This window comes from Falco rusticolus, chromosome 2, assembly GCF_015220075.1.
Source record: "Falco rusticolus isolate bFalRus1 chromosome 2, bFalRus1.pri, whole genome shotgun sequence".
Taxonomy (NCBI): domain Eukaryota; kingdom Metazoa; phylum Chordata; class Aves; order Falconiformes; family Falconidae; genus Falco; species Falco rusticolus.
The window spans coordinates 68,400,026-68,425,459 of record NC_051188.1 but is presented as its reverse complement, the minus strand read 5'-3'; the positions used below and the strand labels follow the sequence as shown (position 1 = coordinate 68,425,459).

Here is a 25,434-nt window from a genome sequence, read left to right as displayed (position 1 = left end):
ATTTGTGGCCTGATTCACTGTAGTATTAAGATTAATCTATCTCAAACTAGTTATTCCAGGCCCATTTTTAGTCAGTGAAAAAAAAAAAAAAAAGAAAGAAAGAAAGGAAGAAATAAATTGCACTTTTATGGCATGATTCATGCACGTTGAAGCAGTCATCCAAAAATAGGTCAGATGGACTGTGCTGTAGAAGTGCCGCTATGACTGTAAAGGAAACCTGAGGTGACCAGCTTAATTGGAGACGGCTACCCTGCAGCTGTCTAGTGTTGGGTAAGATGAATCCCAGCCAAAGATTTAACGGACAAGGTGTACTATACTCTGTATGTCTGCCCAGCATGCTGCTGACAATTGATTATGTGGGTGCAGTGGATAACATTCCCAGCTGGGGAAGATGAACAGGATGAGGATCTAAGTGAGCGGGCGAGATAAACCATCGCTGCTCAGAATGTTTCTCTTCGGCAGTAAATGGGCATTGAGGTCTCAGAAGGACTATGCTCTGAGGCAGCTGCTGAAATTATTTCTTGGTGTTGGTGTATAGTGAGACATGCAGCCAGTTCTAAAATGCTGTTTTTAGATCATGGACATATCTGCCAGCACAGATAAGGAGCTGCCTGCCAATTCCAAACATACACACACGACATTTACTCAATCACACACAAACGTAAACAAGCAAATAAACAACCTCCACCTCCCATAAACTAATCAAGCTTTTTTTTTCCTTCAGATGGAAAAGGAAGAAAGAAACAGCCTGCTATTGTTTTGGTTTGTATTTTTCTTCTTTTCTATTTTTAAATCCAAGAAGGGGCTGAGATACTATATTGAAGCTGGAACTATTTAGATACATAAATAGAGTATGCAGATTTAGGAGTTAGTTTGGCCCTATCTGGAACTAATAACAGAAATAAGATCATCAAACTTTTGCCAGCCTTGTGAAATGAAATTGGAATCCATCCATTATATGGGGGCCTTCAATCTTCACACTATGGATCAACAAAATGAATGAATGTTGGGCTTAATTGGCCAAACTGGTTCTATATTAAAACTGATCTAGTTACTTCGTTGTCATTGTAGTAGGGATAAATTTGGCTAAGTCACTTTGGTTTAAAATGCTGGGCTTTCTGTAGAAATTTAGGAGTTTTGGAAGGAGTTGGGAAATTATTTTATAAAAGATTCAGAACAATGATTGCTTTGGCTTTATAAGCTTGTTCTCATTTTCCCTGCCTTGAAACTTTCTCTATTCTATTGAGGAGCCTTCAGATTTTTAATTTAGTTGAAGAAAAAGTACCCTGAGACTTTCTATAAGTATTCAAGTAATTGATAACATGAATTTTTAAGCTGACATAACAAGTCTTAACATGGTTTTTGATTCTTTCCTGACATAGCCTGGCATAATACTCGAGATGTTGGACTATTTGGAAGATAGAATTGCTGGAGAATGTGCCATAAATATGAAAGAATAATTAAATTAGATCCTCTCAGGATGAACATGCTAAACTGAGACCAGAATGCGTGTACACTATATTAAAAATAAATGCTTGTACTGCACAGGCAGTGATTCAGCTGTCATTCGAATTCAGTGAAACTTTTAATGCAAACTGATTTCAGTGAAGCTACTCATGAAGGTAGGTTACTGTCATGCAGAAATGGGTTCACAGAGTCACTGATGTATTTCTGACCTGAAGCTGGGTAGGTGCAATAAGACTGAAACCAGCCATTTTATTTCTTTTATTATTTGTGCTTCAGTGGCTGAGTCAGGTGGCTGGAGTTCTCTTTTTACTTCTGATATAATGTTGAGAAAATAATTTCGCCATTGTGTGCTACACTTCCCTTAGCTACAGGTATGAATAGCATTGCATAACCATCTCTGAAAAGAGCTTTGAGAATTATAGAGTAAAGCATGAGTGTGAAAAGTGTTTGTATTATTTTCATGGTTGGGATTCACCAGCTTCAGGTTTGTCCCCTTTTGCAGTACTCATACATAATTCTGTTTCCAAACATCACTTTCTGCTATAGCATAGTGAACTGCATCAGTGACTATAAGGGAAAGCAAATATAGCAGAAAGAGTCTAACTGAAAATTCATTTACTGTTTTGCTTACACTGAAACTATGCAGTGCAAAAAGGCCACAAAAAATCAGATGTGCTTGCCTGTAAAGTTAGTATAGTATGAGGTTTGAATAAAATATGACTTGTAAGAAATGTGAATATGGTGTTTGACAGATAATGTAGCATTATTAAACCACTGAGGACACATCTGGTTCATCTGTCTGGAGATGAGGAGAGGTGGTAGAAACAGTCTTTTCCTTGCTTTCCTTGGGCACACTGGTGCACTATCCAAACGGACACTGGGATATTGGAAATAGGAGTCCCTCTGGAGACCTTAGTCTGTTGCAGTAAAATTTTGTGATAAACGTTTTCTGGAATAAACTGACTTCATCCTTCTCTTGATCCCAGCACTTCCCAGCATGGGAAGACAGTTAGCATGTTTTCTACTCTGGTGGCAGATAATGCTGATGAAGTTTCATTGGGTAAGGACTGCAGGATCTGGTGCATAGTATAAACTCAACAAATCTCTACAGAGGCATGCCCTGTAATCCACTAGAGATGTTTGGGAAGGCCTGTTTGACATGAAAAGAAGTTGTTGAAAAAGCTTTTTTCTTGTGCAGTAAGTCCTGGAATTTAAATATATTACCTCATCACCTTCCAAAATGCCCAAAGCACATGTATGGGAAAGTATAATCTTTTTTCTAAAAAGACTGAAGTCTTTTTCATTAGGTGCTGGGGAGAATTATTAATTGCATGTGTTTGTGATATATGCAAATAAGGTGCATGTGAATAAATAAAGCAGTTAAACACTTAGTGTTGTTAAAACTATTACTTTAAGGGTAAGATGTAAATTTAAAAAACTAACTATATTTATAATAAAGGTTAGGATTTTTCAAGGGCATCTCCACAATGGCTTTGCATTTTTTTGCAATTTTGCAATTGGCTACCATGTTTTAAAGTTCCATAAAAAAATCTCAGCTTTCATTTAGTAATGTGACTTATAGTAACTTGCAAGTGTTGCGTGTGTTTCCTTCTCTACTAGCAGCCAAGGAAACATTCACCACCAAGCCTGAACTTTGGAAGTCCTTGCTGCTTCTGTGTGCTCTGTAACGCAGTTCACGTGGATGGACAGAGCCATTGCAACTCCCATCTCTATCTCCACTGGTGTTGATGCACCAGCTGCAATAATATTTCAAGTCAATCCCTGATTAGTTAGGGGAAGGTCAGCTATTTCTGACTGGCCTTGCCCAAACAGAAACAGAATGAAGCTCTGCCATCAGTGTCCTAAAATAGAAGGCCTTTTTCATCTGTCAGGCTTGACTCAGACACATGGAACACTAATTAGGAGACACGAATCGACTCGCAGGGCATTGAGAAGAAGGGCACAGGCAGAAAGTCAAGTGAAGAGAAACTTCTTCAGCTATGCACTGTATTCTCCAAACAGCTTTTTAGTCACTTTCCCAGTAATTTGATTTATTTTAGTGTTTCTTCTTAAGAAACTAAGTGTTTTTTTTTAAGAAAACTTTGATAATGAAACTGAGTGTGGGGATTTTTTTTGGAGGTTTCTTTGCAGCTTTGGGGGTTTTGCTTTTTTTGGTGGCATTTGGAACTGATTATTGGCTTCTTGCTACAGAAGTGGGAAGGTGTTCAAAAGTACCTGAAGATGCTGGGGTTAGTATGGACATTTTTATTTATAATGAGAATTATATATGTAGATTTCTTGGAATTGTTTATTTTGCAAGAATTTACTTCTGTATGAACGTTGGAATATGCTCATTTTGACCTGGAGGCTTACAAGCCTTCTTTAAAACCTCTTGTAACCAGTTTTAATCAACTCTAAAATGAATTTGTCTTTTGTGATACTACTTTTGCAACATGACATTCTTTCAAAGGAAGTATAACTGTTTGGATATGCTATAGCTAGCCTATATTCAGACAGGCTGTTTCATTATGATGGTGGTGGTTTCTACTTCAACATTTAATTTCAATTGAATTTGATTTCTTCAGCCATTTAAGAATTGTATGATAATGTCTTCCTTTTAATTTTTTTTCCCCTCCCATAGGGAGAGAAGGCCACTTTCCATCATGAAGGTTTCTTTTGGAGGTGCTGGTTTAGTGGAGATGTAGGAGAAAATAATGCCAGTATGTGGAATTTCTGGTACAGTAAGTAACTTTTCCCTTTTACACCTACAGTAGTTTGTTCTCAAAATTGTTGGGCTCTTTTTTCCTGTCTTGTGAATCACCAGGTTTCATATGGCTTCTTTGGTTCTTCAGCTACCCTAAAATAAATTCTTGACAAACATTTTTGTAATCTATACTAAAGGAAAGCCTGGGAAAAGTATGTTTACATACCACATGTTTAACTTTCAGCTTATGCTGTGAGTGTTAAGGCTGCCCTGTTAACCTGAGTCCATTCTTATCAGGACAGTCTCCTGCCACTTACAGTTAAACAGACTGTTTATTTCTGATACATAGGGAAAAGGAGCTTAGTGGTTAGGATGGTCCATGACTTTTTGCTTGGAGAGTTTCTCCATCTAGTTCTACAAGTGGGTTAAGGAGGGCATGGGCGATTCCACTGTGAAAGTGGTGTAGGACACATCATTTCCAGAAAAATTCCTCTACTAAATTCAAAGATGACCCTTTGCTTTCTTTTACTACATGCCAGGATTCTGGAAGATCAGATAGTATTTTACAACCAAAATCTCCCATGAAGAAGAGGTCAAGCAAAACTTCTTTTCCTGTCTTTGACCATACCTCTGAGGTACAGAGCTCCCTCTCCTTATTGCAAGATTTCCACAATCCTTGTGAAAAGCAGGTGCCATCATACGAATTTGACTTCAATAACCCATATTTTACTGAATATATTGCTTGGTCTTAGGTGGCAAATGTAATATTCACTGTAGTTAATTTCTCCTTGTTATTTATCTGGAGAATTCTGTGGTCAGAAATCTGAAATTTAAATGTGGTTTAAGCTATAGTCAGCCTTTATCTTTCACAAGGGAGAAGGTGATGTTTTAGATGCATTTAATATAAAGGGTGAAATTACCCTTCTCTGGGCATATTGATTCCATAGACTAAACTCATATTTTTGGGGACTGTAAACTTTCTGAAGATGCTTGATATTTTTCATTGTTCTTTCACAGAGAAAAAGTAATTTCCTAGGGTGTTTTTTTTTGGTGGTTGTTTGGTTGTTGTGGGTTTTTTTTTGGTGTTTTTGTTGGTTTTTTTGGTGGGATATGCAATAATGAGAGGGACATAATTAACCCTCACAAGAGAAAGGTACATATGCCTATAAAAACCGTATGTATGCATTGCATATAAATTGCTGTGTGCCTTTGGCAAGGCTGCTTTACTGTTCCTATAGTACAAATCTGTGTTGCCCTTTAAGGAATACTGCTGGCTGGATAACCAGGCTGGTATCTCTTACCAAACCAAATCCACTGCTAGCTATTACCTGGGAAAGAACCTGGAATCTCGACCTATGAAACTCAGTTTGCCCATTTGAAGAAAAGGCTTAAAGTACTTTATTGTTAAGGCAGTAAAATAGTAATCTTTAGCTTTCTTTCACTTTTAGCTAACCAGTCACCTTCTAAGAATTGTACACATGCTTACCTGTCACCATTTCCTCTTATCCGAGATGAACACAACTCAACTTCCTATGACTCTGCAATCAGTAAGTATTTTTTTGGCTGAAAAATGCATGGATACAATGCCTAGTTTCAGGAAAACAGTTTGGATGCTTCAGTATAAAACAGCCTTATCGCTCCCCACAGTTTAATTAATAGAGTTTTGGTTTTTCGTACTTCTCATAATTTTACAACATGCATATTTAAACCACTGTTTAGCAAAGCACTTAAATGAATGCTCAGCTTTAAGCATGATGGCAAAGTGGAAGTAATTCCTAAAAAAAGAGACATTTCCTTTTTAGTCCTTTTTTCTCTGACATAAAAAGTATCTTCCTTGGGCTGAATGCATTAAACAAGTACTCCTTCTCATGTATTCCAGTAAAAATGTTTTTCTGTTAAATAAATAGCCACATGTGGAAATATATTGCATTTTTATGTTATGAAGAAGGAGGAGAGGGGCCTTGATACTGTCTAAGTTTATTCAACTAACTCAGATATACTGCACCGACTGCTGCATGTGCCAGTTTCTCGCCACTGACATTATAGGGAGCTGAGGCACTGAAACCACTCTTAACAGTGTGTGCTGTACATGAATAATGTAGTCTAACACTGTAGCAATGGGCAGTTTTGGTTTTTGAACTAAACTTTTTTAGAGAGTATATATATTCTCTATAATAGTTTAGAATACTGTTAAACAGAGATACTAAAACTGAGAAACTCTAGTTCTACAACAGAGGTACATATATAGATGGAAGTTATGCAGTAATTGAAAACTTTATGTTTGAATAATCCCTGGAAAGCCCTATTTGTACAACTCTTAAAAACTACTTAAAAATATTTGTCACATTTCATCAGATCAAGGGCTTTATACAGACGTATTTGAAATAAATCACTTCTGATACCTATTTCCTATGACTTTTAAAATAACCTGTGATGTGTGGATGCAGCATGTCTCTGAGCAAACTGGCTCGGTGACTTAAGTGATCTCTTCATGTCCTGAAACTATAATTGTGCCTTTGCTAACTTTGAAGTGTCTTCAGAATCCAATTTTTATGCAGCAGACATGAAAAAGAAAATAAGTTGGACTGATAATGCTCCTATTAATCTTTAGAAATTATGAACTGTTTGTCTAGGAAGAATTCAGACCTCATTCAGAGATCTAATCTGTAACTTCACAGTGCATCTAGAACAGTTTATCTTTCCATTTGAAACTGACAGAGTCATCAATTCCTAATAATCTAGACAGAGTTTGTATTCCACCATTCACTCATACATTCATAAAGGATCCTCAAATTGTACTGCATGATTACACAGAAGTGGACAAACAAAGAATAAGGAAAGGAGAAGGAATATCATCAAAAGTTTAATTAATTTTAGTTAATGTTTGCCAAAAGAACCAATGCTCAAATATAATTTTCCTATCTATATTTCATATTAGGAGATTAAAAATAGACAGAACTGTACTATAGATGCTGTCCCAAGTAGAGTATATTCAGAGCCATTCCTGCTGTATAAATAGATACAGTTGGATTGCTTTTGAACTCATTAAAACTGAAGAGGGTTTTTTTTAATGCCTCCAGTTCATTTTCAGCATCCAAGCTGAGTTATTTACTGGAGCAAGTATGCTTGTTCAAGAATCTTTCACAACTTTTTATGAAGAAGGTTATGTCATCATCTCTTCTGTTAGTTCAAAATTTGTTTCTTCTTTATTCTAGTTTGACAGTCCTGCCAATGATACTCCGCAAATGAGTTTTTAAAACCTTGCTGCAACTGCAGTTGCTAAATTAAGAAATGCTAGAAGGTTATCCTCTTCTTGATTCACAATGGAGGAAATGCTTCTCTGTAAAAGCCAGGGGCAAAACCCCTCAGTTTGATTTCACGAAGAAGATTTAATCAACTATTTGTATATCCAGTTGGCTGCATCTCATACCTTGCATCAGCTAAGCACAGAACAAAAGGGCACTACCAAAAGATTGAGGTTATTGTCCCTTTTTTTGGTTCTGCTTCTGTTTCTTGATACAACAGTACCATTTTCATGGCTCATAGCCATATTCACCTTTGGGGGATAAAAAAAAATCTCCCACACAGATGTATCACTGTGGTGTTAGTGAGTCCCTCAAGTTCTATTTTAATTAGGAATGGATAAGAAGAAATATTCTGTCATCTGAAAAATACTTATTTTGCTTTTTGTAGAAAAAAAAGCAGTTAAATAAAACCCTTTAAACTTAATTAGAAAAATCAAACATGTATGTACAACACATTTTTCTAAAATTTCTGACTTTCTGTTTACAGAACTGTTAGTTTCTGAGCAAGCAAAGACAGGTGACTTCTTTTACAGACTGTTGGGATTAAGAGACCTTTGGGACCTTGTCAGAGGAATTTGCATTTAACTGCAGCCCCTAGTGGAAATGCAAGTTTGGTTTGTTGGTGGAGTGCCATGTTACCATCCAATTAAGAAGGGCTCGGGCAAAGATAAGTTTCCTGAAGAACATAAAATCTGTGATGATTTTTTGAGTGCAGTGTCTGGACCAAGTTCTCTGTTGACATAACTCCTTTCGCTTTAGTATCAGTAGGAATTTGGTTCAGAGCTTTTCTGGGCCAGAATTCAAAAGAAGCTCAATCAATTCCCTCTTAGCTTGTTTACATCTTTTTGTATGTTGGTTTTATGATGTTTGTGTGGTTTTTCCTAAAAGATTCAAAACACTGAGGACCTTGAAGTTCAGTGTTATAATATACCTTAGAAAGCTTTAGGCCAAAAGCTTGGTTCATCCTGCTGTACAAACCCGTGAGCTCTTGGTGTCCAGAATTATAGCCTTAGATGGAAAGACAGAACAGTCTACAGTGATGCTTACATTGGAGATTTGAATGCATGTTTTAATGCCTCAGATATCTTTTCATCTTCTCTGTCAGATGCATGATCAGTTTCAAAGGTTTAGACAGCACTGCTTTGAAATTGCAACTTGCTGTATCATTTAACCACAGTTGTAATGATTTTGTTCGTTCACTGGTTTTGTTAAATATCTTGGCAGAGTATAGAGGTCTTCATCTACCTGCAGTGTAAGGTGTGGTCCACAGCTGTGCTAACCATCATTTATGGTTAATGCACTTAAAGAAATTTGTAGGCCATGTCATTTATCTTGACCTGAAACAGGCATCTAAACGACCTCAGGGGAAGCCTGACTCAAGTGACTTTTTGTGATGGTACAGTGGTTTATAGTGACAGCTGTTGTAGTGTGCAGCTCTTAAGTAGACTTAGACAGCACCTCACTGTGTTGCCAGCAAATTCATTTATAGGAAGATTCACAAACATGTGCGACAAACTACAACCTAGGAATAAAAAAAAATAAATTAGCCCATACAATAAAAGTGCCAGAGTGATGACCTCTACATTCTAAAATAATCATACATTTGTATAATCATAATCAATTTGGTTATCCTGTCAGGCTATTTTGAAAACATAATAATATAGTACTTAAATAATAATTCATTGCTAGCTAGATTAATGCATGGTATCATGTCATTAGATTACTTAACACTGACATTCAAGGATTATCACACTTCTATAAAACTCTTTTACTAAAGGACAATACTAGGCCTGTTTTTGAAAAATGAACAAATCCTTTCTTGTACCAGTAGTTCTGTTAGTTATAGTGAGATTATTCTTGAGAAAAAGAAGTGCAAAATCTAGCACTCAGTTAAGTCATTCATTTTATTTTTGAGAGGGTTTTTTTTCAACTTGATTTGGACATAAACAATAGTTCCTTAACTGTTGTAAATTGCCCCAGTGCCTTCTGAAGCTAAATTGGAAGCCGTTTAATGGGCTGCACTGACACATTAGTTTAATACTCTGATTTGTAGCTGCTAATACTTTTTTTCCTGACTATTAGTATCTTATTTTGTCCAGTACTGGGCACATTGCCAGCATTTGAAGTAGTGCCTAATATAATGTAGAATACACAATGTTTATAGGACTGAAGTGAAATACTGGTTCAGCAACTGTTAAATATAAAATGGTGTGATCAAATTTATTGGCAGGTTTGTTACTGGGTTGAAATTGATGTAGGGTAGTCCAGAAAATATCAGCAATGAAATCTGAAAATAAAGATTGTACAGTGAAATGTTAGCAGTAGCCTATTTCTAAGACAAAAAAATACTGTTTCAAAACACAGTCACAAAATTGCCCATGAGAGATTGTAATACAGTACATTTACTAAGGGAGAACTCCCCAGCCACCAAGCAGTGATAAAGCAAGAAGTATTTAAAAAAGCTTTGTATTAATACTGTGAATATTGTATTTGTTTTACTGTTAAGGTTATTAAACAAAAAAGATTATTACTACTAAGGGATACTAAAAGGTACTGAGTGAAACTGAGAAAAGTCTTGCAAGGTTTACTGCATTGCCAGGTGTGTCTTCTGCACTGCTGATGAGATCTGTGATCTCATTTACAATTGTTTATCTGCAGAGGAGATACTCTTGATTTCGAGCAGTTCAGGTTCTTCACCTTTCACTGTATTTTGCATTATGGGGGCGATACTTTTGTCAAAAGCATTTTGATATCTCTTACATTAAATAGAGAGGTAAAAAAAGACATATTCTAAAATAAAATCCACAGTCAAATCACAGGAAAGCTTTAATTCAGGATGTGAGCTTGTGGATGAAAATTCAAGGCAACTTTTCCAAGTCATTTTGCCTATCCTTAGTAATGTTTATGCAGCACTGTACTCACACATGCTTCAAAAAGTATTTCAGCTTTGTAATGCTTATAATATGTATTTATATTAAATTCCTTATTAAGTGGCTGGGTTTTTTTGTTTTTTTGATAGGCCATAGAAAGTGTATGGGCCGATGGCTGAGATTTTAAAACACTTGAAGCCAGCAAGGTCAATAATACATGTGGTATGGTTTCATGAGGTTGATGTTAATATCTCTGACAGTAGATGGGTGTCACATTGTGTTGTCAGCTAACCTGTTCCTTAATAACCCGTTATGGAGCTTCAGAGGTGTGCATGGCTACTAAACAAGTGTGTCTTGTAGGTGACGCAGCTGTGTAACTTTGTGAAATGTATCTCTGCTTCTCTTTCACATCATGCATCAGTAGCATCTTAAAACATGATTTTGTGCTTCAATTTATAATCAATGCTGGGGTCTAGTACACTAAAAAAGGGGGCTTTTGATAATTTTCAACCATTTCTCCAAAATTTGGTCCCTTACTCAAAACCAGATACTTCTTCTAGTTTTCAAATGGTGCAGAAGTTTCCAGAGGGATCCGAATTAGGATCTTTAGAGAGAAAAGCAAGTAGCAAGGGAAAACTACAGGTCATGCGGTTTTGGAGGAATATACTGCAGCTATAATATTCCCATAGTATACAGGCCGAACGGTGCAGAGCTCAAAGACAAGTGTACTGTCTGTACTCCTGTTGTAGTTTAAATAGTATTTTATATTTAGGCTTGCCTGTCACTGCCAAGGCAAATGTTGTACCCAACAAAGGGGCAGCTTACCAAGGCAAGTTACAGAACCTTCTGTTTAGCACCTTGCAACACAAGAGCAATGGTATCCAAGATTATTGTTGCAGATAGGTTTACCTTGGACTCTGCGGTAGTGCTTGTACTTTATTTCATCTGTTGTAGGGAATACTTGGAATAATGCGTGTATTTGAGGTAGCTAACTCAAACATATCTGTGAAGTACCTTACAGAGGCAAGTACTCCTTGTCATCTGGACCAGAACATGGGCTGTGTTATGAACTGCCTCAGTGGGACTTGAAATGGTGCAAACTTCTGTTAACACTTGTATAGGTACACATTATTTCTTGAAACAGGCTGCTTGGATCACAACGGCAGCCCTTTTCGTGGGATATAAAGAAACATAATTCAAAGCAGCATCCTCTGTTGCATTTTGTCTGTCATGGTTCACCTCAGAGCGGAAAAGTCTTTGACTTGAAGAGTAAGTTCACTCTTAGGAAGGTTTAATTTCAACCAGCTCTTTTGTGTTCATCTACAGATGCCAGCTAAGCTAAATGACAGCAATAGGGCTGCATTGTAATTTTGAAAGATTAGCCCCGTAGGAACTGATCTTGCCCATCTAGGCAGAGAAAATCAGAAAAGTGGTCTGAGCAAAAATGATCTAAGTATGAAATAAGTGAAGCCTTCTTTGCAGAAAAATGGTTGCTTTTTAACTCCCTTAATAAAGAAAAAAGTCTAAATTCTCTTAGGATGGTTCCTCAGGCCTGTGCCACAAATGATCCAAATTACTTGCTGTCTTGCAGATTAGAGGGCATAGTCCTTTTCTTGGAAAAATCACAGATTTGGGAGCATTGCAGACTTTTCCTCTGTCAACTATACTCTGTTTTCTAATTGTTGTTTAATGATGGAGTTAGCTGGATAAACAAGTATTAGAATCATCAGTATTTATCCATGATTCTGTAGGGTAAATAGTTATTTCTAGAAAAATACAATGGAAGCTTATTTCAGGTGATAGTTAGGTCAAATCAATATTTCACATATAACGCATAAAATAATTATGCTGTTGAGTAAAGAAACATCCTTTCAGTTATTTAGTTACAAAGAGGTTTAAAAAAAATGTTCATCGGTTACATTTGTACTCCTTTTGTTTTCCGTTTTCAGGAATATTTGAACAAATCAAGCTTTTCTGGTAAAATTTCACTAAAAGCAGACTTCAAAGCTTCCTGTATGAAGAGCAGATAATGAAACTGGATACTGATTTTGTAATGCTGGAGAATCTTGTGTCCTCATCCATTCAGAAAATAGAAACAGTGCTGTACAACTTAGGTGACTTACCATAATGGTATCGAAGCAAGCTTTTTCAAGGTCCATTTTGGCCAATGTGTCCTATTATGTAGCATGACTTTGAAGTACCTTGGGCCATCTATGTAAAAGAGTTGGGTGGTTATAGACTGATTTAGAGGTATTAGGTTTTAAATGAGGAAGTAATGTCCCATGGACTTGGGGACTGCAATGAAGCCTAGCAAAGTAGCCCCATGAGTAAAATAATATGAAATTGCTTCAGAAACCCAACACTGAAGGACTTGAGAGATTTACCTTTCTAGGTCTCCGTTCACTGTCCATTTGCATTAAGTGAATCATTTAACTATGTGTTTAACTTTAAACAGGTGCCTAAATCCTGTAAGAGGTAGAGTACTTAAAGCAGAACACCTACGTAACTGCTTTGCTGAGCCACAGCCTTATTTCTTACCTACTCTTTCCTTTTTTGTTGTTTTTGTTGTTGTTGTTGTTTATGTGGAAAGAAGACTTGTATTGGATATGAACCAAAACACAATTTTAACCCTTCTGCCAGCTACTTTCAGGCACATTCATCCTTCCTGTGCCTAAATCTGCTGATCAGTGTGGCGGAAAATTGTCTCTGAATGTTTGCCTGGATTATAAAGGATGTTATTTAGCAAGTGTGGCTAATGTGATGTGGTGAATGTGATGTAGCTAACACACTTACAAGGCTGATAGAAGTAAGATGGTGTATACTTTAACATGAGTTAAGATGGTCAAGTTAAAAACTGTAGATTTTTGGAACATATTAGTGGGAATGATAATGATTAGCTGATAATGTCTAGCACACCTTCAGATTTCAGATAAGAGCAAACCCAAATTATTCCAGAATAGCTGGCTCTAACAAGCTGTATGAATTTGAAACTTTCAGGATACGAACCGGTATAATAGTTGCTTGGTTGTGTTTTGCTATAACAGTAAGTAGGTGCTGTCAAATGATAAGTGGCAGTTTCTTTTGTGACTCACTTTTCCTGACTTGCCAGCTGGCTTATATGCTTTCCCTCAGTTGGGTGGAAATGTTTTTCACTGACTGAATTGTCAGTGCTTCAAGATTTTCAGATGTGATGATGGAGATCTTTGCAACTCATAATTTTACTAATGGGTTGTGTTAATGTACCAATTTTTAAATTCATGGGAAAAATTTATGTCACTCTTGTAGCATTTGTAAAATGATGACTTTGTTAAATGGATGTGCAATTAACCAGCTAAAAAAATAATTGTTAGAAAGACTCTTTTGGCCAGAGTATGTCACAAAACTCTCGGCTCATTTATCACCAGCTGCATCCATTAATTCAGCACTGCTTGGCACTGTCTAACAGGGGCTTCTGAAACATCACATTTTAAATTTAATAAAATACAAAGAGCTTTAGAGCAGGAATAGACTGGTTTAAAATACTTAACTGTTTTTCAGAAACCAGTTTACATTTTTTGAGTTTCTCCCCCCTCCTTCTTTAGATTTCTGTCTATTGAATGGGACTATATATAAGGACAATTATCCAGCTGTAAATTGTAGAGAACTTACAGACTGCTATTGCTGATATGGTCTGAGCACTGAGAATGTCAAGATATTGCAGCTCTCTGCTTTTCCCAGACAATTTTGGTAAAACAATTGTATCCTGTCAATCCAATCATTTATCCCAAAGAATCATTGCTACAGCTTTGGTGTACCATTTTCTAAAGAGCATAAATTGGGTCAAGTTGCTATCTTACTAATCACTGCTAAACACTGAGCAGACAGATTTCATTTGTGGTAACTTACAACCTATTTTCCATGTTCATTAGGTAGGGAATGGCATTCAAACCTAATTTGGACCACATGATATATAATGTATATGTACAATAGAGTAAATGTTTCATTCGTTAATAAGGCAAGTGAAAAGAGAGGGAGAAAAGAAAAATCTTTGTTAGCCAAATGTGTCACTTGTTCAAGTTCTAAAAAGTGTTGTATTCTTTTTCCCTTCTTCACTTGCTCCAGTTTACCGAGGCTTCTGGACAGTTCTCATGCTCTTGGGAGTGCTCACTGTTGTGATGGCGAGTTTCTTCATCATCTGTGCAGCTCCCTTTGCCAGCCACATTCTGTACAAAGCAGGAGGAGGCTTTTTCATCATTGCTGGTGGGTATACTGTTTGCTTTAGTAAATTAAAGAATAGAAAGGATGAGGTATTTCTTCCGTTTTCCTTGACCAAAAACTGTAAACTGTATTAAGCATGGTTAAAAGAAAGAAAAAAGCATACACTTCTATCCTTTGGCTTGTGGAGTGCCTGCCTGGAAGACAAGTCTTCCCACAGTTATTTAGCCATGAAACTATTCTAAAAGCTATTTTTGGATTAAGACAAAAAAAAAAAATCCAGGACAAATGATGGAATTCTATTGCAATTTCAATCTACTTTTTCAGCAGGAAAAAGAATGCATATTTAGAGATGCTGCCTTACAGGATTCTCAAGAGCTTTAGCTAAGGAAAGGATTTTTTTTATCAGTGACACAAAAGGTGATTATGGTGAGCTCTAAAGAAATTGGGAAACAGAGCACATTCACATGACCAATATAGGAGAAATGTTTTGGATGTGATTGGAGTAAGTGGGAGCTCTAAACCTCTGTGAATGAAAGATAACAAATAAGTGAATTCCCTCCTTCCTTGTAACCCACATGTACTGTGGAGGATGCACCCTTCCAGGATTCAGCTGATATGGGCAGCTCTCTGTGATGCTGTTCAGTTAACCTTGAAAAGTCTGGGGAGATATCACACTGGTGTGCAAGATACAGTTGTATGGGATGTAAATGATGGTGTGTGATAGATGTACAAGATAGAATGTGCTCAATCACTCTTCTTTCTGTAAAGCCTGGTGAGAGGCAGTGCTGTGAGAGCACTGTTGTGTTACAGTGTAGGGCCGCTCGTGTCAGGACCAAAAGGCCTGGGCTCTCTTTCTGCTTCTGTTGCTGACCTGCTGACCTTGCTTACCCACTTCACCTCACAGCAATTTCTATGCAGCTAGTGATCATTATTCCCTTTTCAAGGACCTTCAGTGAAGTGCTGGAAGTATTTTATAATATTTTTGCTGAAAAAAACTCCTACATACTTGCATTTGATCCCTTGAGAATTGCTCCTCCACACTTTTAAACGACATAAAATAATATTCATAGTCTGACAGAAATCCTAAGATACTTCAATGCTTTTTGTTACTAATTGGCAGGGTAAGAGCCCATGTGAGTCCTTTCTGCATTTGTAATCTGTAAAACCCTCATCTGTCACTAGAAAGTAGCAGAGGCTGTTAGAGAGGTAAAGGGCACTTGAAAGACATCAGGACCCAATGGGCAGAGGTGCCAAGCGACATGTGTGTTCTCTACTCTGAGTCAATTCATCTACCTTCATTTAAGCAGGGGAAACTTAGATCCCCAAGTCTATGCTAGTCTTCCATGGCTTCCCTAGGAGGCCTGCAAGAGGCCATAACATTCATTGGCAGTAAAACTAGTAGGTATGTAAGAAGCTCCCTCAGCTGGGAATTCATTTCATCCTGAAAGAAGGGCCTAATTGGATCAGCTGAATGCACCTATGGGGGAACCCTACACCTCTCTTTCTTTTACTGAGGGAATCTAGAGTCACTATTTTTGGGGGTGTGTGAAGTGGGCTTTATTATCCCAGTGTGTGAGCTTGGGCTTGTCTCTTTGCCCCTCGTAACCTTTGTCCCTATAGAGCAGCTGTTCTTCAAGGGAAATTCTGAATTTTTACTATACATATCTGTAGTACCTTTCGACTTCAGGACTGTTCTTAATCAGGCCTTCAGAGAAGAGCTGTGTTACTTTAGCTGTTAACATTGTTGCTGAAAAGCAAAGATATTTAGCAAAATCCTGCTATGATTTGCCAAAAGGTTGTGGTGACAGCAGAATATAGGACCCTAGAGCCATTCAGTTTGCACAAGACATTTTGACTTGGGTAGGGGGACACAGTTCCTGACCAAACTGTTCTGCACCTATTCCCAGTCCCACCAGTAGGACAGGTCTGGTTGGGGAAGATACTTACCCTAAATATCATTATCCTATCCAACACTTTAGATCCACAAAAACATTAAAACAAAAAATGAGTTGCTCTCAGCTCTTCTCACAAGTACTCCTGTAGGTGAGGGTTTAATTATATCATGAATTAAAATCATGCTGGTGGGATAGACTTGCCTTTTGGAGGGACCTAGGAAAGGAGCCTAAACAGAGATCCTGAGTGACACAGAGTAAATTTAGGTTGGAAAGGACCTCTTGTAGCCATCTAGTCTGACTTCTCATTCAGAGCAGGCCTGTCTTCAAAGCTGGATCAGGCGGCTCAGAGCCTTATCTAGTCAAGTTTTTTAAATCTCCAGTAGTGGATGTTCCACAGCATCTTTGGGCACTTGTCCCAGTTTGACCAACTTAATTGTGAAAAATGTTTTTTTATATATATTTTCCTTATATCCACCTGAAATAATCCTTGCTGCAGCTTGTGATCATTGTGTCTCATCCTTTCAGTGTGCAGGTCTCTGAAGAGTGTCCCTATCTTCTCTATAACTCCGTGTAGAAAGAAGAAGACTACTTCTTTAGATTAAAACTCCCCAGCTCGCTTGGCCTATCCTTGTCCTCTATCCCCTAATCGTCTTGATGGTCATCACCTCAGTTTATCAGTTTATCTCTCTTCCACCAGGGGGCCTCAAACTGGACACAGATTTCCAGATACAACGTCACAAGTGCTGAGTAAAAGGAAATATTATTTTCAAACTTGATGACTGTTTTCTTGCTAGTGCAGCCCTGTATGAAGTTAACTTTCATTTCTGTCAGACCTGCTTGAACTCTTGCACACTGAGAGCGACCATTCTTGTGCCTTAAAAAGTTGCCTGTGAGGAACAACCAGTTCTTCTGCCCCCCTTTGCCCTTCAAGGCTGCCTTTGTCCTTCAGGGCAGCCTCCCTTGGGATCCTGCAGGCTGAGGTCCTGAAGTTCTGGGACTTTATTTTCTACTCACCTGCCATATTCCTCCTAGTATACTAAACTCAGCCATTTCATGGCTGTTACAACCACAGCTAACACCATCTATCATATTCCTGACCAGTTTTTTCTTATTTGTGAGTAGCTGGTCCAGCAAAGCACTTCCATTAGTTGGTCTGTCCCACATCTGTTTCAAAAAGTTATCCTTGTTGCAGTCCAGCTACCTATCTCCTAGATTGCTTGCTCTCTGCAGTGTTGCCCTTCTAGAAGGTATTGGGGTGGCTGAGTCCCTTATGAGAACCAGAAATCATAACTGTTTTTCCAGTCCACTTCCTCTTCTTGATTGGGTGGCCTGTAGCAGATGCCCACCATGACTACACCCTTTTTGTCCACCTTGTCGCTTTTAATCCCTAAACTCATGTTACTTAGAAGATCTCCATCCATTCAAGATATTTCGTTGTGCAGACTGCAGTCATCCCACCCCATCTTAACTGTATGTTCTTAGTCTGTATTCATCCAGAAATGCATTCCAATCAAGCAAGCTGTCTCACCATGCCCGCAGCTGCAGTGGCACCATCCATCATCCAGTGACTGCAAAACTTGAATTCCTCCTGTGTTATTCCAACACTGAGTTAATTTATGTACATGCCTTTGGGATGGGCTTTCAGTTGTGCAGCTTTCTGAGTGGAAGTGTATGAGCCTTCCTCATTGAGCTGTCCCATGCAGATGCTCTCCATTCCTCCTGCTTATCTGGAGGCTTTGCTGTCCATCTGCCAATGGTCCTTGCTTGCATCTTTTCCCACAAGGTTACAGAGCTTGCTGTTCTTTCCCCATCTTGTCTGGTGGATCTCACCCCTCCCCAGGAGTCTTCGTATCTCAGAGAGGGTCCCGTCGTCACAGAAGCCAAAGCCCTGCTTGTGATGCTAGCTACAAAGCTAGGAGCTGATGCAGTGTGTACCAACTTTTGTACAGTTTATATTATATGTACAGACCATCATCACCTGCATTCCATGCTCTTACCTCTCACCCTCAGAGCCCTTTAATTACTGACTCAAGACCTCTCCGCCAGCATCATTAGTGCCCATATGTATGAACTGCAAAGGGTCTCCAAGGGCAAAAGGACAAAAGGAACCTCAGAAGCCTCTCCACAGTGTCACATATCTGGAGGCCAGAATAGTAGCAATCTTACCCACAGAGCAATTTTGCTGTCTGATCTGTGGCAGGGTCACACACTTGCCTTTTCTTCATCCTGATCTTTAAGAAAAAAGGCTGCCCACTTATTGAGTGGTGCAGCTGAACTACCACAAATGGAGGGGAACACACAATTGTTAGTATTGGGGGCAGCTCATTGACTAGCAGCTTTCCCTGTTAAGCTTTATAACCACATTAACTACCTCAGGCTGCAGGTGAAACTGCAGATGCTAACACCTGTGGGGAAAAAGTGCATATCAGTTCAATGATGCCACAGGCAGTGACATGAGCACTGTCTTTGCAGCCCTGCCTCCATGTCTAGAATATCAGGGGATGGACCATGAGCAGCTACAGCAGTGCAAACTGTAAGAAGCCCTATAGTTGCTTCAAAGATCGTGGGAAAAGAAGGGAAAGCTGCCCTAAAATAATCACTTAGAGCAGCCCTTGGTAAAGTCCATAATTACCCTGGGCCTGTTCCTGCCTGGGTGGTGGTGAAAACTGCCCTCTTGTACTGATGTGAAACAAGCAAGCCCTCAGGATGTGCACAGAGCGTTACAGAAGCACACCCTTGTGAAGAAGCAAAATAAAAGTTCAAATATGACTTCTCCTTCCTGCCAAAAGAGTGAAAAAACCCCAGTATTTTAATTCTAGCTCCTGGATGAGGACAAAAATCTGTCTTCAGAGGTATATGCCAACTGTCATAACTCCTTAAGTGGGATCCTTTGCGTGTACTTCAGAGTGGAATGTCAACCTTACTTTTTAAATAAAGGTCACAAAAGGCCAAAGTAGGTGGTAGAATCTGTAATAAGGACAGGACCGAAAAATACAATTCGAAAAAAATACATACACACATATACAAGTTTTCCTCAAGTGAGATAAAAAGTTCTAAACTTCTAGGCACAAGTAAAAAGCTCCCATCATTCTTTCCAGCACCTGTTGTCTTCGTGTCTGCATAGTGAAAGATTCGTGCCATAAACAGCCATTCACCATTGACAAGTGAAAAGCATGTCTACGTGGGAAGAATGAGTACTAAAGGCCAGCATACTGCTTCTTGAATTCATAGACATTTCTAAAGGTTCTGTATTCTTTCTCCTCTGCAATATGCACAAGTATTTGTTTGAAAGAAATTCCAAAGAATAAATGCAAAAGACAGAAAAGACTGACCTCAGAGAAGCCTGTGTCTTATCACACTGCACAGAGCTGTGTATTAAACATGTGTGTTCTTAAAAAAAAAAAAAAAAAAAAAAAAAGCAGCATTGAAAAAAAGAAAGAAAAAGGAGGGAAGCATTTATTTTTCTTAATCTCTCTCAGACATATTTCATGTTCTAGGAATAATTTTGCCCATCATTCCTGCTTCTTACAACTGCTGGTTTATTTTAAATTCACTAAAAGGCAAGGGCAAATGAACACCCAAGCACTATGCAAAAGGTCTAAATGCCGAAAATGTAGAAATACATCACAGCACACATTGTTCCTAAAAATATTTCAATCTCAGTAGTTCTGCCTAGGAGTTTGGCTAGGAGAGTTCATGACATTCACAATTGATAGTAAGTGCAAAACTGCGGGAACAGATTTCCCAGAATAAATATTCAGTAAACTCCTGTATAAGTTCTTAACTCCCATAAAATCATACCTCTGTGAAAATTAGACAAAAGGAGCACTAATGCATGAAATGCTCTTGGAGGCAACAGGACATGGGCAGTTTTTACTTAGTCTGATTCTACTGTTCAAGACGTTTCTTGAACACACTAAGCAATATACCTACTAATTAGCCTCCTTTAGCAGATAGTGAGAACCCTTAAATACTCCTTTAGTGCCTTAATTATCTAAGAGGGTTTACATATTCTGCCTTTCATTTTCTTCTCTTTTAAAGAAGGACATTTATCTCTGCTTGACATACATTTCTTCAGCAAATTTCCATACCCAACAATTTGCCACACACAGGTATTAACAGCTTGCTGTGAAATCACCCGATGGATTTTAGCTTCCCTGAAGTTGTTTTACCACTGGCAGCGCTGGCTTACCATTTTATACCTACATGGCGCCGGCTTTAGTTTAACCATCTGGAAGGTGTTGCTTCTGACTGCTGGAAGAGCAAGGGGTGCCCATTTTTAGATTAAAGCACCTCTGACAAAGTCTTGTTTTAACGGCAGATGCTTCTAACTAACCGGGATACTTGGCTTTGTATCTGCCCAGGGTGCCAGAGGTCATTCCAGATGTGCAAGGCCTGGTTATATGTACCTGCTGCTATAGTAAAGGAATATGCCTCACTGCTTTTTGCAATTACTCTTGTTTTTGACTAAGTTTGCTCTGATGTAGAGAATAAATAGAAGACTACAGACATTTGAAAATGCATAGGCACAGCCCTCTGAAGGGGGAAATTCCAATGTTCATGTGGACTTTGCCATATTATCAATGTATCTTTCCAAATCTTTGGGCTATAATTTCATTTTTGGTTGAGGTTTTGAAACTGTGAACAAACTCCATATCTGTACTAACTCCATTTATGAACTTGGTCCTGAATCTTTTTACATCAAAAGTTACTAGCTCTGTTTGGTTCTAATTTTCCTATGTTGCCTACATTATCTACTATCATTAGATCCTTTTATAGGAATCCTCTCTTGACTTATATTTGGAGAGTCTTTGATTTAATTTCTTCTTCTTTATGTCTGGCCATAAGGTGATCCTTCTCTCTGATTGTTTCACTGTTTTATGTTTAATATAAGCGCAGTACTAAATTCCATCAAGACTGAGTTTTACTTAGGTAAAATACTTTCAAAATTGAATTTGTGCCTTTTAGAGTTGAATGTTGGGGTTTTTTTCAAACTTTGTTAGGAATTTGAGCCCTAGTAAAAAATGTAATCCTGAAAGTATATTTCATAGACAGAAAATGTGTCTGCCTCCTTTATTTAGTTTTCCTGTTTTCTTTCAGCCCCATAAAAATTGCACATCCTTTGGGATTTTCAGTCACATTTTGATTATGCCTCTGGTCAACTACTTGAGCTCATTCTTTGGTGGCCTTCAAAAGCCAGTGTTCGCAAACATTAAGTTGTGAGCTCTCACCTGTCAGATGTTTAGGATGTCCAGAATGTAAAGCTATTACATTTTGACCATAAAACACCAACATGAATGTCACCAGATCACTAATTTAAACTGTTGCAGCTAACCTGTCTGATCTTGTCTGAAGCAAATGAGGGAGTGATGACAAGAGTTGCTCCCTGATAAGTGGGTAGGAAGAGCAGGGAAGGGAGGTGATGAGGCAGCATCCCAGGGTGGGGATGGGCAAAGGTAACCATGGAAGCTTACCAGGACAAGTGGTTCTGGAATCAAATACTTGTCCATGGGTGCTTACAAAGTGCATTTGTGGGTTTTGCCAGAAGCGTCACATTTGTTCAGGGCGGCATTGCAAGTATTTAGGAGGATGGGGAAGAGACCACACATACCTTTGACTTATGCTCTGTGGCTCTGCAGCCTTTAGACCCAACTTTGGCAATAAGTGTTCCCAAGATTATGCACTGGCTTGTGGTTTTAATGAGGCACCTAAACATCCTGGGATAAAAACATAGGGTGGTGTCCCTCAAATATTTGAATGTTGGAATAGCTGCTGTAACTGTGCTGTGACAGCTGGAGCTAAGGGAGCAAGTGGGTACAGGCTGGAGCATGCAGAAAATTCAGACTTGTGCCCTCAGTTTTCCAGCAGATCTGCTAGAGCATCTGTGCTGCAGGCTTGCATTTCTCAAGTGTCCACATTCATCTGAAGTGAAATGGAATATTAGGAATGCAACTGATACTTTGGAAAGCACTTTCTTCTTATATCTCTTTCTGGTATATAGTAACAAAGAGGTTAACAAAGTTTGTAAAGACATGTGCTCCTATTACTATCACGTGTAAACAATCCAAAGGCCTTTCAGAGGAGTGGTTGGGAGAAAGCTGTGAGTTATGTGGTGGATTAATTCCAGGAAACTGTTGTATCCAACCTGAGGCTAATACTAATAGCCTGCTTCATAGCTAGTATTTCATTTTTGTTGGGTTTTGTTCCTATACCAGGAATTGATTTTCTAATGTGAAGGATTTTGAATTAAATACAATACATCTGAATTTGTCAGCAAAATATTTTAGTAGAATAGTCTGAAGGTAGCATGTTCCAAACAAAGCCCTTTTCATCAGAAAAAAGAAGCAAGTGTAGGGAGGTGAAGATGATAGAAAGATTTCTTTTCATACCTTATCCAAAAGTCTGTGACAGAAACAATGCCAACGTTTGGGAAGTGAAAGTAGGTATCTTTTTCTAGGTCATCTTGTCCCATCCTGTTCCTCCTCCTTCCATCTCCCTTGACCCTGAATTCAAAACAGTAAATACCTGTCTGAATTTTGTCCTAAACACACCTGTTATTCAATCTACCTACCAAACCCAGATAGATTCTTTGTCGTGGGAGTATGCCTTTCAGTGCAAATCAGAAGCAAGATGGAGATAATGCTTGTTAGAGCAAGCCAAAAGCAAAAAATATCCAGTGGTGGCTGTCTGTGCCTTGCAGACAGAGCCTCAAGCATTGATGTGTTTCTAGGTTTTACAATAAATGCACCCAGCATTTGTCTCACACTCTGTTGTTAAAACGTAGTGTTTCTTTTCCAGGTGTTTTGTTTTCGCTGGTAGTCGTGATGTATGTCATCTGGGTCCAGGCGATGGCTGATCTGGAAAACTACACAAACGTGAAAAAAATGGATTGCCCAGACTTTGCTGTTTATGTACGTTATGGCTGGTCTTTTATGCTGGCTCCTGTAGGAGTATTTTTTGCTTTATTAGCAGGAATGCTGTTCTTGTTGGTAGGACGTGCCATTTATTTACACTCAGACTAGTCATACACTGTTGAAGGGAATACAGGCACTTCATGAGAATTGTAAACTGGAACAAAATTTTATACGTTATTACTATTATGGCAATCCTAAGGGTGCAGGCAGACTTTTGGAAGTTCTTGTGTTTCTTGTTTAAGGGTATAGGACACAAAACTCAATGCAGGAACAAACCACCTTTAGTTGTTTTTAATTCTTCAGAAAGTACACACATGGTTCCCCATATTGTACTATTAGCAACATTTTTGCTGTTTTGCAAACAGAGGAAGGCAAAAATTTTCTGCAACCAAAAGCCCAACGTGAAGTGGGCCAGATCAACATTCTATACATCTGTCTTTTAACATTTACTTTATGCTTCTGCTTGTGGAGAATGGTACAAGGTAGAGGAGAAAAACATTCAAACTCAGTAATTCAATCTACCTCTTCTGTTTTCCAATACTTGCCTTAGCTTTAATACAAGCAAACATGTCTGCACTTTATAAAAATAGAGTGCAGTTGTTCATGCAGCATCCATGGGAAGAGGACAAGAGAGAAGACAATTGCCGTGAACAGCGACCTGGTGCTAGTCCATACATGTAAAAACTTAACTGCTCCTGTTACACATTTCTCTTTTCTGTATGCATTTGAAAGCTGTATACTTCTGTGTTCTGAAATCCGTGTTTGTTGCATGATTCTATAAGCCAAAATGCCGTAGTTAAATCACTAGATGAAGTTATGACAAAGTTGTACTCTGAATTATAGCATTAGTATTTTAATCAAGTTTTAACCCTTTTATTTTTGAGTGGAATAATTGGCTCTTCCAACAAGCCTTTTCCATGTTGTGCAAAGTGATTTTTTTTATTAAAAAAGCTTTATTATGAAGACAATATCTAGGACATGAAAATTTATCTTTTACGTAGCCTTCATTTTCCCAAATATTAAAAATCTGCATTATAGACAAAATTCAACTTGCCTACTAGTCATCGCAGGGGAAGCAGTGAGCCTAGCTAAGACAGTAGGGGAGATCGATTTGGTTCTGTATTGTAGGAGTGGCTGGTTCTATGTGTATGTACACATATGTTTGGAAGATGGGGTAAGGATGGGACTGCATGCATGGTATGGAAAAGATGGGGTGGACTTTTAACAATGGGGAAACTGGCATTGGGCCCAAGTTGAAATTACATCCATCTTGAGGGTGTGCTGGTTTTCACTTTGTAACTCAATGCAGAATAGTTTGGGACTGATGAGGAAAAGTAAAGACTGCATGTTGGTTTCTTCTTGTTCATAATGCTTAATTCCACAGCTGTTATGCATACTGAAAGCATCACTAAAAGGCAGGAAAGGAATGCCCACCTAGAAGATGTGGTGGACCAGATTGGATGTTGCTTCCATTCTGGGAGCTTTTGTGATTGGAAGATTTCCAGCCTTCCCTGCTACTTATTTATTTTTCCATCATCAAGATTAGCTTTATACATTATAGAACAGGAAGACAAGAGGGGTTGGGGGTAAGGAAGTTGGGAGCACAAGGTCTGGAATAATTACCAGATCACAAAAATATTTTTATTGGCAGCTAACATGGTGTTTTTAATTACTGTCAGAGAGTATGATGGGTGAATTTTAACCAAATATTCATAAGCACATATATGCACTCCATATAAATGATAACCATCCGGAGACCATTAGGGTTACGCCATAATGCCCTTGGTTAGCCAGGAAATGCTGAAATTAACCCTGCTCCTTGTGCATATGGTATTATATTCCTACCCTTAATTACACAATCACATACTGTTTCTCAGATAATACAGTCTGTTGGTATTTAACCCCTTTACAGTCTAGGATACTCACTGGTAATTGTGGAGGTAAATTCAATAATCAAGAGTTATTTGACTAGGTGCCCCTCCCAAACCCTGTCTGCTTCTCTGCAGGGGACAGTCCTACTCCACATCAGCTTAGAGGGGGCAATATGCTTGAGCCGCTTTCTTGCAACTTTTAGAAGCTGGA

General features: G+C 38.4%; 1 protein-coding gene across 1 annotated transcript; it reads left to right on the top strand.

The window, feature by feature from the left end:
- The first annotated feature begins 3,411 nt into the window (after nucleotides 1-3,411).
- TMEM182 (transmembrane protein 182) lies at nucleotides 3,412-24,336 on the top strand. The gene is made up of 5 exons (XM_037377264.1): nucleotides 3,412-3,716; nucleotides 4,109-4,208; nucleotides 5,620-5,718; nucleotides 14,448-14,585; nucleotides 23,237-24,336. Exons 1-5 carry the CDS (start codon nucleotides 3,576-3,578, stop codon nucleotides 23,458-23,460), a joined length of 702 nt encoding a protein of 233 aa, XP_037233161.1. The 5' UTR covers nucleotides 3,412-3,575; the 3' UTR covers nucleotides 23,461-24,336.
- Nucleotides 24,337-25,434: the final 1,098 nt, after the last annotated feature.